The sequence below is a fragment of the Zootermopsis nevadensis genome, unplaced genomic scaffold (genome assembly GCF_977971745.1).
Source record: "Zootermopsis nevadensis isolate Lab colony 2312 unplaced genomic scaffold, Znev_1.0 Znev_ptg000010l, whole genome shotgun sequence".
NCBI lineage: Eukaryota > Metazoa > Arthropoda > Insecta > Blattodea > Termopsidae > Zootermopsis > Zootermopsis nevadensis.
The window spans coordinates 9,939,685-9,952,293 of record NW_028259142.1 but is presented as its reverse complement, the minus strand read 5'-3'; the positions used below and the strand labels follow the sequence as shown (position 1 = coordinate 9,952,293).

The 12,609-nt window shown below is 38.7% G+C and overlaps 1 protein-coding gene across 1 annotated transcript in view; it reads right to left on the bottom strand.

Moving 5' to 3' along the window:
* Positions 1–11,805, bottom strand: part of Dys (Dystrophin) — a 609,234-nt gene extending 597,429 nt beyond the window's left edge. Inside the window, exon 1 of the mRNA XM_087346495.1 lies at positions 11,513–11,805. Coding sequence (XP_087202621.1) covers positions 11,513–11,528 — 16 coding nt within the window. The 5' untranslated portion in view covers positions 11,529–11,805. The remainder of the gene's footprint in view (positions 1–11,512) is intronic.
* Positions 11,806–12,609: the final 804 nt, after the last annotated feature.

Below are 12,609 nucleotides of genomic sequence, written 5' to 3'. Positions count from 1 at the left end.
GTTGTGAATATTGATGTCTTCAGAGAATGGCACAACCTAGAGTAAATATTAAGAAAAACGATCTGAGAAGGTATACGTGATTCATCTAGTAGAAGAAAGGGTAGACATAAATCCCAATTTATGTGTCATATTTTGTTCGTTTGTTCGTTGAAGAATCCGAAGAAAATAAATTTTACTAATTTAAGCAGAGTTCTTGTTCAATCTCAGAAACTGGCCGTGGCTGACTAACAAAGAGCGGGCATGTGTTGATAACGCTATCTCTCCATCTTCTAAAACTGATCTCCATAAATATCCAAAATCCCTAATATATGCCTGATAAAATATTTTCATAAATATTGTTGTTAAGTGAGATTTTGGGTTCTTATGACAGCAAAGACCTATGATACGTTGGTAAACTTCTACCAGACCACACGACGCAACCCAGAAGACAGTCATCTTTATTTTTGCTGACCACAAATATTATTAAAATATCTCAAATGCAAAATAATTTTTAGTGCGGTATTTATAGATGCTATCTTTAAAATGTCTATGAGCCTGTGTAGTACAGTAACTGGCTACGGACTGGACAACCAGAGTTCGATCCCCGACCGGGGCAGAGGATTTCTCCTCTATCCTCTGCGTCCAGACCGGCTCTGGGGCCCACCCAGCCTCCTATCCAATAGGTACCGGGGTCCTTTCCCGGGGGTAAAGCAATAATGCCAGGGAAACTTATACCAGGCCTTTCTCCTCAAAACGCCTCTCAAAACATTGTTTATATACACATTTCATTATATTAATATTTAGCGCCATTGTTTAAAGCGATTCTTTAATTTTCTCAACAATCGCGCCCTGGATTTTAGCAACCATTCAAATTATAACATAAATTATTTAACGCTCTCTTTAACTAAAGTAAAGCTGTCCCATTTACGCCATGTAGGCGTTTGGGGGAGAGGCGGTATAGCTCCTACTCATTCTTGACTTCAGCAATAGATGGGGTGAATGGTCAGCATCACGCCCCAGCCGCGCTTAACCCCCGGGAAAGGACCTCGGTATCCATTGGACAGGAGGCTGGGTGGGCCCCAGAGCCGGTCTGGACGCAGAGGCTAGAGGAAAAATCCTGTGCCCCCGACGGGGATCGAACCCCGGTTGTCCAGTCTGTAGCAAGTCACTACACTGAGCAACGTCTTTCAATATAGAGTTGAGACAGATCCAATTGCTGAAGTAATAATAACTCACTTTATCGAGCAGTCCTTAAAAATCTGATAGCTCAAGTGGTCACGGCACGTCCCTCATCGCCCTCGCCGGACCCAGCCTTTCATTATGGTGTTCACAAGGTTCCCTCAGCGGTGCCTGTCTTGAGCGATAAAATTTAGTCAATGCCACCATTATCATTTACTTTAACTCCCCATCAATACCCAGACCGTGTCGTTGTGGGGAGGGATGGGGAGATCTAACTGAAATTTTGCAAGCATTTATCATCTGTGTATGCAAACTATTTATTCCTACCATCACATTTTCCTTCATTTTTTGCCCTGAATTAGGGTAAAAGTGTGTAAATTACAAGACTTTATAAGGCCCAAATATCCTCCTCAGTTCTTCGTTCTCAAACACTTCCAAATGCTCTATTTAATATATTTTACAATTAATTTATTTTGATAATATAAGTACGGTTTAGTGAAATGATAACAAAAATTAGTGTGACACATTACATATATAATATTAATTCAAGATTAAGTCGTACGAATGGTAACAAGATATACCAACGGAACAGTAAATAAAGCACGTCGTTAAAGTAAAGGAATTAATCCTGTCTCAGAGTGACATCCTAATAAGACTTCTATCAGTAAGAACTAGCTAATATTTTGAATAAAAATTCAAGGATAATAAACCACTACAAGACTTTCACTATCAGTTTCCACGAGTTATGCACAATCTCGAAGAAGCAGGCCTAATTTGGAGATCTTTGTATACCTAACTAACTAATTGGATGGCTTACGGAACCAGGAGGTTCATCACCGAATTAACCAAAGCCCTCTACTAGACCCTGTCCTGGGCCAACAAAATCCAGTCTCCTTCAACTCCTATCTCCCATAGATTCCGCCTGACATTATCCTTTATACCTACCAATTAAAAAACTTCCGATTTACAAACATTCGCTACAATCTATATATAAAATTTGTGATTTGTGATTCGGTAAACTTCTACCAAACTACACGGCGCAACAACCCAGAAGACAGCCATCTTCTGGGTGATAATAATTTTCAACTCGGCAGATTGTAACGGGTCTTCTAAATCACAATCTAGTTCAATAATTTTCCTGTTTGTTCAGCGACATATTTGCTTGCAAACTCGCAACGAGCCATTGGGCCATAAAGAGTGGGTGAGGGTTAAACAACATTTATTTCAGAAGACGGCAGAAGATGGCTGGTTAGTTTCAAGTTCCAGGTGCTTTATCCCCTAAGACAGAACTACAATTATCCATTGGAGATGAGGGTGAATGGATCCCAGAGATCTACTTTATTATGTATTTAACGAATACTTTTTCAATAAATAGCAAATACTTTATAACTACTCAATCATCCAGCCAACCTAAGTAGTCACCTACCGAGCCACAAAAAATGTGGTTAATTACGGACAGATCGTAGACAATGAAGAAGGAAAAGAAGAAGAGAAAAAATAGATAGAAATAATAAGAAGACGAGGAAGAAAGGGAAAAGAAAGAAAGGCGAAAGAAAAATTATTTTCACTATCTCAGCGGTGATGACTAAGTCTTAATTCTTATGACTCAGCGTCCAATGCACCGTCAATTTTCATTTCCCGTAACTTTAATACTTTTAACATCAATATCAGTAGTTTGGACATTTAACTATTCCTCTTCCAAAGTGTTGTCCGTGCTAGAGGACAGGGCATTTTTTAAACAGAGTTAAAACTGTTACAAAGCTGTCTTAACACATTGGCATCAACGAGTTCCTAGTCCTCGTAGTCTCTTGCTGCCAAACTCGATAATAGTTGCAGTGGCAGACCTGCGGTCTGCTCCTGCAAGCCTTACCCTCTGCACTCGATGAGTCATGTGCAATTAGAATTATCAGCGAATTGCTTTATATTGATTTCTGCGGTGGTCCAAAGTCAATTAGAGGGCGGACATGATGAATGACGGTGACTAAATACAATTCACAAGATGTCAGCAACCCCAGCGTGTATTTTTGGACTAAATTGCTTAAACTCGTTGATAACTGGTGAAATATTCATATATCCTCTTGATTAATCTCTAAAGCTACTCAGTGGATTATATTTATAGTCGCATAAAAAGTTTGCATTGAAAAGGGACTATATATTGAACTCAGTTTTGATGAATATGTCTCACTTACCTCGTAATTTGCTGGAAATGTTCCATTATTAAATGATAGGTATACCTGGATATGTCATATTGTATCTAATACCAAATTTTGTGGATCGGAGCCGCTTTTCAGAAGCTAATACACAGTTACTAAGAGTCAACAAATTCCCCACCTTTTATAGAATTTGGTTTTTAGCATGTGGGACAGTATTCGGACTAAAATAACATTCATTTTTAAATACTACATGTTCGTACAGAATTTTATGTGTAAAAGGATTAATATACTTTATTGTTTCAATATTTTAATTACATCACTTCTTCTTAACACGTTATCTATCTTGTGGCATTATAACACTCTTCTTATGTTATGATTGTAAAGTAAAGTAAAGTTTGTCCCACTATACGCCATGTAGGCGTTTGGGGTGAGTGGAGGTATAGCTCCTCTCTTCCTTGACCTCGGCACTAGATGGGGGTGAGTGGTCAGCATCACGCCCCGGCCGGCTTTACCCCCGGGAAAGGACCCCGGTACCCATTGTAGAGGAGGCTGGGTGGGCCCCAGAGCCGGTCTGGACGCAGAGGCTAGAGGAAAAATCCTGCCCCCATCGGGGATCGAACCCCGGTCGTCCAGCCCGTAGCTAGTCACTATACTGACTGAGCTATCCCGGCTCTCTTATGTTATGATTAATGTATATAAATCACTTGAGTACTTCTACATTGGGTTCAAATGTACCTGAAGACGGCAGCTAACGACCGACACATGTAAACCACATATTCATACCTGTATTATGAGCATTAGTAAATAAATTATGTAAAGAATATTGTGTTACTGTTTGCTTGTTGACGGATGAAAGAGAATTTTATGGAAATCGAAGGCACATTACCTTGTTCACAAGAGCCAACCTCTTAACTTTATTGTGAGCCAGCTGAATCAAATCTACATTGTCACACCTAATTTACATCTGCAATTTCTGTTTCAAACGCTTATACATATTTAATAAGAATAAAATTATATCTCTGTGCAATATGTTTCCAATGTTATTAAACCTTACAAAGGACTTTTATCTGTAATTAGTGAACGCAGGAATACACGGGTGCAATAAATAGCACGCTCTTTATTTAAAATTATAGTACCGTATTTAAATACCTTCTTTTATTTTATAAGAATTCGTTAATATTCTGAATTTAAGGCAAGACACCAACTTCACTTCTGGAGAAACAGAGTCGCTGGTCTATCCCACGTAATTATTAATAGAAGACATAGTAACGGAACACCACGTTATTTAGTAGTGGAAAATAGGAATCGGCGAAGATACAATGCAGTTTTAGGGGACTCCATTGTCTCGTTTTAAAATATGGACATCACTGGTAAAGTACGAGGTGCGATCGGAAGGTTTCCAGACTGCGCGTATAAAAACCCGTACACTTATCTCAGGTATTAAATTCATCCATCACCCTCGAAGTAGTTCCCCTGGGAGTGAACACAACGATCCCAGCGCCGCTGCCAAGCCTGGAAGCATCCCTGGAAATCTTTCTTTGTCAGCCTGTCAAGCACCATCTGCGATTCTGCCTGAATCTCTTGCCAAAGACTCGCCAAAACGGCTACGGAAACCTATGAAATGCTAAAGCAAGCATTTGGGGAGTCCGCAATGGGTCGTGCACAAACTTTTGTGTGGCATTCACGTTTTAAAAATGGCCGAACCTCTGTCGATGATGACGAGCGTTCTGGACGACCATCTTCGAGCACAACGCCCGAAAATGTTACGAAGATTCGGCAGGCCATTCACGAAGATCGACGTCGTACCATCAACGACTTGTGCGACATTGTTGGGATAGGCTATGGGACCTGTCAGCTGATTCTAAAGGACGGAAGCGGCCGTCAAAGTGGCGCAACCACAACTGGCTGCTGCATCATGACAACGCGCCAGCGCACACCGCCCTCAAAGTTCGGCAGTTTTTGGCCTCAAACACCATGGCCGTCATCCCGCACCCTCCTTAGCTCCGTGTGACTTCTTCCTCTTCCCAAAGATGAAAATTCAGCTAAAGGGAAGGAGATTTGAGACGATAGAAGAGATTCAGGCAGAATCGCAGATGGTGCTTGACAGGCTGACAAAGAAAGATTTCCAGGGATGCTTCCAGGCTTGGCAGCGGCGCTGGGATCGTTGTGTTCACTCCCAGGGGAACTACTTCGAGGGTGATGGATGAATTTAATACCTGAGATAAGTGTACGGGTTTTTATACGCGCAGTCTTCAAACTTTCCGATCGCACCTCGTATATATATTTATTACAGAATGACAGTGTAAGATTTGAAGCTTGTATGGTGGTCGAATGGAATTGTGATCCAACGTTTTGGAGAGTTTGTGGCAGACTTGTTACAGCCAGAGTTTGGAAAAAAATTGATACCAAATAGTAATTTTTAATACTATAATAAAATCAGATGCAGCTAAGAAGGCGTTCTTTCTCACTAAAGCGTTACGCTTCAGAGGAAGAACATGTATAAACAACATCGCAGAAGAGGATATGGAATATTCTAGGACCATCACGAACTTTGGTTTGGGCAGTAGAACAAGACGGTGTTGTGCAATCAAAATCGGTAGCACAAAATAAGGACAAAGATACCCCTTGGTTATAGGAGACTGGGAGGGGGCGAAAATGTAAATTCCGATAATTAGTCAGAGGTGTTTAAACCCCTGTAACGAGTAGAGCAGGCTTTTTGATCTTCTTTTGCTTTCGCCTTTTTAGAACCATCTCTCGGACAATCTTGATATATTTAACCCACGTAAATTCATAATTATGAGCCGGGATAGCTCAGTCAGTATAGTGACTAGCTACGGGCTGGGCGACCGGGGTTCGATCCCCGACGGGGGCAGAGGACCTCTGCGTCCAGACCGGCTCTGGGGCCCACCCAGCCTCCTCTACAATGGGTACCGGGGTCCTTTCCCGGAGGTAAAGCCGGCCGGGGCGTGATGCCGACCACTCACCTCCATCTAGTGCCGAGGTCAAGAAAGGGAGGAGCTATACCTCCTCTCACCCCAAGCGCCTACATGGCACATAGAGGGACAAACTTTACATTACTTTACTTCTAAATTCATTATTAAAAGTGTTTTTCATTCAATTTACTAGAATGAAACTAATGATCTTGCGAGCAGTGATATAAATACAAATACATATATACGTCAGATCATACTCATTGTGTTTTATAACGGACGGTAGAATTAATTAGTTAAAATGTGCGATAATTAGATGGGGAGTCAAGCCTATGTTTACGTGTGTTTCTTTTACAGGCATCGCCTGATAAAAAATCTTTGAAATATGAATAAACTATATACTAACTGACTATAAATACACAAACATATATATGTTAGCCGACAATCGCTACGTGTTATTGTCATTATGGAAGAAGGTGAAAGCGACCCACATTCAGTCAGCACATGACAAATCTTCCACCGACCTCAAAATACTCTGCGTTATCGTCAGAGGGTTATATTGGGCGGGTATTTTGATTTTTGTTTGGGGGGGGGGGGGGTCGTCCATGTTTCTTAAAGACAATGTCAGAATAGTTTATATGAGCGATTCCGTATTCAGACAATGAACCAAATGTGGTTAAGCGTTTCATTATAAATGTTCGTACAAGCGAAATTCCGTAATTCGTATCTTCATAAGGCGAGGGCTCACTGTACTTACTCACTTATTTATTTATTATTAACTGCAAATGGGTTTTTACCCGGTGGCAGTGGTGCTACAATAAGACACAACAAAATAACACACCACATTTAAAATAAAACAACTCCTAAGATTACAAGTATTTAAAAACAACAGATAACCTAAAGTAGATAACTTAACAATTAATACCAACTAGACATAAGACAGTAACAGCACATACTTCTGTAGCTCACGTGATGGCCCTTGCTTTAGAGCTGCATCACATTTCTCGCGATTTTAATTGCGAAACCTTTGAAGTACTCAATCATCAAGGAATATAACAATTATGATTGTGCTATAAGGACAATGATTTTCATGAAGGGACTTTACTTTTTAAAAGTCACTAAAATAGGCAGACAATCCCCTTTTGTCACAAAAAAGATGAAACAATCAAAGAACAGTTACGCCATTTTTCTGAATCTTGTTAAAAGAAACTCGTCCTGGCTGTGTGGTTTTAAGAAAATTTCATCACTCTATTGTTGGCCTTGACCACTTTTTCCAACAGAAATAAATATTTGGACAAAAAACTGTGTTAGTGGCACTGCTTATTATGTCTATTATAAAATAGCTTCACTATAATTCGTTAACACTCGAATTGAAGGTTATTTTAGCCTAGCAAACAGAATATAGGATATTAATGAGAAAGTCAAAGCATATGAAATCATACTAAAATTTTACAAAATTTATTTTGATTGCCTTCTTCTGAAAACTGTACTTTCCCTCTTAGATGTTTGATCACTTCAAATCTGAGAACGACATTACTAGAAGTCATAAAATTATTTGCCTTGTTATTAACCATTCTAGCAAGTGCGTTTCTTGAGCGGTCATTCTCGGCTTTGAAGAAGGTTGTACATGCAGCACGCAGAAACAGGAGTGACTCACTACATTATCATTAATAATAATAATAATTGAGAAGAGAACTGAAGACATCAAAAACAGTCCGAACTTCTGTGACTCCATGGCAGATATTTTTAATGAAAAATAGTAGCATGGAGCTGAAGTACAGTCAGTTAGCGACTACTTCATAGGATTTGAGATTTTCACGGCGGTGAGTCTGAAGATGGCTAGCGACAACTTTCTTAGTTTACATTTCCTTCCTCTTCGTTTCCTTTACTTTATTCATTTTAGCTCAAATTTGCATAACTGTCTTGTACGATTTATATACCCAATTGTCAACATTTTCAAGACCGCCTCGTTATTTAGCTAATAGTTTCGAAAACTTCACGATCCGTCACTGGGGAGAAAATATCACTCTCCAAAAGTAAAGGAAATAATCTGATTAATAAGTGACCAAAGAATCATAAATAAATAAATAAATGTAACGATAACATTTTAGTAGATATCAAAGAAGTTTAATGTATCCGAGCACTGGAAGATGGCGAATTGCTTGAACATGTAGAGCAAACATCTTATTACTGTAATGAAAATAAACAGTCGTATATTTGCGATGACTGTATATTTAAAACTTGAATTAAGGTGCCATAAAGCACGACGGTTTCTAGTTTTTTTAAGTAGAATTATCTGCTTTCAGGTCATCAAACCTCGCGATACCAGTCTTGTTGCCAGGTGCGTTTCTGGGTTCGGCTTAATAATGCTTTGGAGATTACACACATGCATATTAAAAACATTACATAAGAGCATATGCTTTATGCTGCAGTGCGATGTTCATTACTCGCCTTCACATTTCTCCATGCATGGCCTTGAATCACTGAATATTCTCTTTGTATGGTGGTCTGTCACAGATAAATAATTTGCACATGCCTAATTTAGTCGCACATTTTGATCTTCTGTACACGTTTCCAAATCTTCAATTTGTTTCATAAAGTAAGTTCCTGGTATAAAAAACATTATTCGCAGTAAACGAGCAGTAACTAGGGTTTAAATTTAACACTTAAAAGGACAAATCTCATAGAAATGATATTTAATCATTCGACTCATACCTGAAAGAAAACACCACATCACAATTACAGATTTTAATGATATTTACGAAACGTTTTCCTGTTTATTCTTAGAACCAAACCAAACTCATAAAGCGACTATGTGGGCGACCTGCCGCGTTACTACACATTAAAGCAGGTGGTACATATACTTACCACTCTCCTGTAAGGGGATAAGTAATATTTTAAGTATCTGAAAAGAATGAAAAGAGACCGTCTCCACAATTGGCAAGCTGTTTCCGACAGAAGGGGCAATCAGATTTAAGAACACCAAAGCGACGATGGAAAGACGAAGAAGAAACAGGCCTTAAATTTTCAGTATGTAACGAATAACGGTTATAAAGTAAGAGACGCTTTTCAATTTCTGTACTTGATCTGTACCAGTTTCAGAGCCAGTGACATTTTTTCTTCTAGATACGTTCTCCATTACTGTTATTACAAATGGTCGAAACTTTCCAGTAAATTTTTGAGCCGAGACTGTACTCGGCTAAGCGGGAATCGAACTCCGTAATTCGATTAAAACACGTGAGACATTTCTCACTCGTGTACTCCCCTGATATTTAAAGATAAACTGATACAAAACATTATTTAGAATGGAGCATAGTTCATGTATGCAAATATTTTACGCTGTTCTTAAGTACTCAGAGGCACGTCTGTCTAGCTTAATCACACCGCTGGAACTAGTGAATTTTTCTGATAATAGATATTTGACAATTTGGGTATAACTTTACAAACACCCCCCCCCCACACACACACACACACATAAATATATGCATTTACAGCATGTCCCAAAAATATGTATACACAGCAGCAACTTTGATGGCCGCTTGTCGGTCAGTTACTTACCGCTGCCAATTTTGCCACGGCGTTAACGGCGATCAATTTGAACATCAACATTAGATTCGGGAATTTACTGAGTGCCAGTGCTGACGAGTGTAATGACTTAGTTTACTACAATGTCTTTATTTCATTCATTGAATGTGTGGGGCGTTGTGTACAAAACAAGTATTACGCTACGCACTATAGGCTATGTCTCGTTTAAATAACATTCTCCCTTTTAGACGGGATGTAGGTGATGTTTGAGACGATCAATGAAAGAAGCGTATCTTGTCCTACCTCATCATTTTAAGCCAACTAACAAAGTGTGACACATTCACCATTAGAAATTATACGGGTCTACATCATAATTGGCGCAATGCACTAGGAATCTAATCGAACTGTGAGCTTCAGGCTTCGAGGGGCACTTCATCTCTGACGTCCTGTATCTTTATCTCGTGTGCTTTTAGTTCATATTATGATGAGACACGATATTACTGGATACCATTTTTCTTAAAATGACATTTTTCAATTAATAAGTGTAAGTCATCGTCCAGTACACAAAACACTCGTATTTATGATACCAAGATTTTGCGCACTGTTTTTACGGTCTTTCTCTTTAGAAGCAAAAGAGTACATGCATCTTTGTATGCTAGGTACTTATTGAAGTGTTACATTTATTATATTAGGCTTTCGTTTTAAACCGCATCCAAAATGCAACATACAAAACATGTAGTGGCCTTTAATTACAAACAAGTATTATTTAATTAAGACTTGATTGTGTACACGGTCAGTACTTTATTATGTTATAATACACAACATGATACCTCAGTTCAAGATTAAATATCAGGTAAGACTTTACCTTAGAAAAATTGTGCGATTAAATTACTATGTAACACAACAGCGGTATTAAGATTATTACTTAAAACCTAGGCACTGCTTTACGATTGCTGGGGATTTAATAACATTGCACTTCAGCATGAGCGTACTTCTTAGACCAGTGGTATTCAACCTGGGGTACGCGAAGACTTCTTATGGGGTACGTGAAATTTAAAAAAAAAAAGTTGTCAGTGGAACCACGGTTCCGGAGAATTTGACGTAAATACGTCATACATGCTTTACAATTGAGTAAAGTTTGATTAAGACATTGCTTATTTAACTTAAATTAGTTACGCTTAAGATGGGTCTGTGGTAGATGAATGTAATGTAAAGTAATGTAATGTAAGGTAATGTAAAGTAATGTAATGTAAGGTAATGTAAGGTAAGGTAATGTAATGTAATGTGAGGTAAGGTAAGTATGTAGGTAACCATTGTTGTTTATTTGTTGATAAACAGATGATGTTTCCTAGGTAACATAACAATGAAGTTACACTTTTTCGTTTCCCTTTTTCGTTACACATTTTTGCCGAATGACACTGACCCTAAAATATAGACGTATTTACGTCAAAAAATTATGTTAAACACTGAATAATCAATAATGTATTGATTTAATTTATTTTAGATGTAGATTATATACTATGTATAACTTGAATTATACACCAACTCTGGGGGTACAAAGTTGAAGATAAATTATATCTGGGGGTACGCGAACAAGAAAAGGTTGAATACCACTGCCTTAGACCACTTGGCCCACACCTGGGATACAACATTAAGATATTTCAAAGAACATAAATGATAATATGGATGTGAAAATCCGAAGCATAATAAAATATAATAAAGACGATTCAGCGTCATATTACTTACACATGTCATCATCCATGTTGTCTGCTGATGTGGTAGTTTTTAGTTGCGTTACTGAAACTTCTTGCAGTGGACAGAGGTAACACTGTGTTCTTTAACACTCCCAAGAATTCACTTAAACTAACTGGCTGAGGATTTTAGGCTGACAGCAAGATTATCATCTCACAAGAGCACAGGTCATAAGGTCAATCAAAAGAACAGCCCATGACTCGTATTTCACACGAAACCCGTGTCGTTTGCCATTCGTCTCATGCCACTCGCCGGGAGAGGCATGGGTCGCCAACTGGAGCAGGACGAAGCGTCGCGACGGTTCTACGCATCTCCCAATCATCACGCATGCGCGTAACAGTAGGCATGAGACACAAAAGAGTTACGTATGCAAATTAGATTTCTTTTGTACACTTCGGAATCGTGTCGACTGCTTACCAATTATCGTAATTTTAATGTCCACTTACACCTTTCCGTTTTAAATCCACTCAACACGCACCACACAATTGATTAATCCAATATGGTGTAGGCCAGGGGTTCTCAACCTTTTCTAAACATGGGGCCACATAAAACCTTTCTTATTTACTTGCTGGCCCACAAGGATATAAGAGAAGACAAACTATTGAAACGCCATGACAATTTAGAAAGAGTGACCCTGCAGTAGGAATACTGTTAACAGGTTCAGATAAAACTTAATATTGTCTTCAACATCATCAGTTGTCGGTGAGATATTTGACACTGCTTTTGTTTCAGTAATCTTTGAGTATAAGGCTTTAATTTTTTGTTGCGATTCGCATGTATCCCGCCACGTGTTCGTTAGTAAGACGCGTCCTGTTTGTTGATCTGACGTTCCTTAATAGGGTGAACAGCGATAATTACTGTCATACAAAGGAGATATTAACGAAGTGTATTTTATGATAACAAGTAAGAGTTGTACAAGGGTTACACAGTTACACAATACTACATAAGTGTACGCTGGACGCAAAAATAAATATCAAGGTGCTACAAGTTATTAAGCTGTAGAGTAGGCTATTCTGGCTGTTAAATAGTGTAAATTTCTTCTCTACTGGAATCGTTAATATTATAGACGTTTGGATGGTTCAATGAATAAT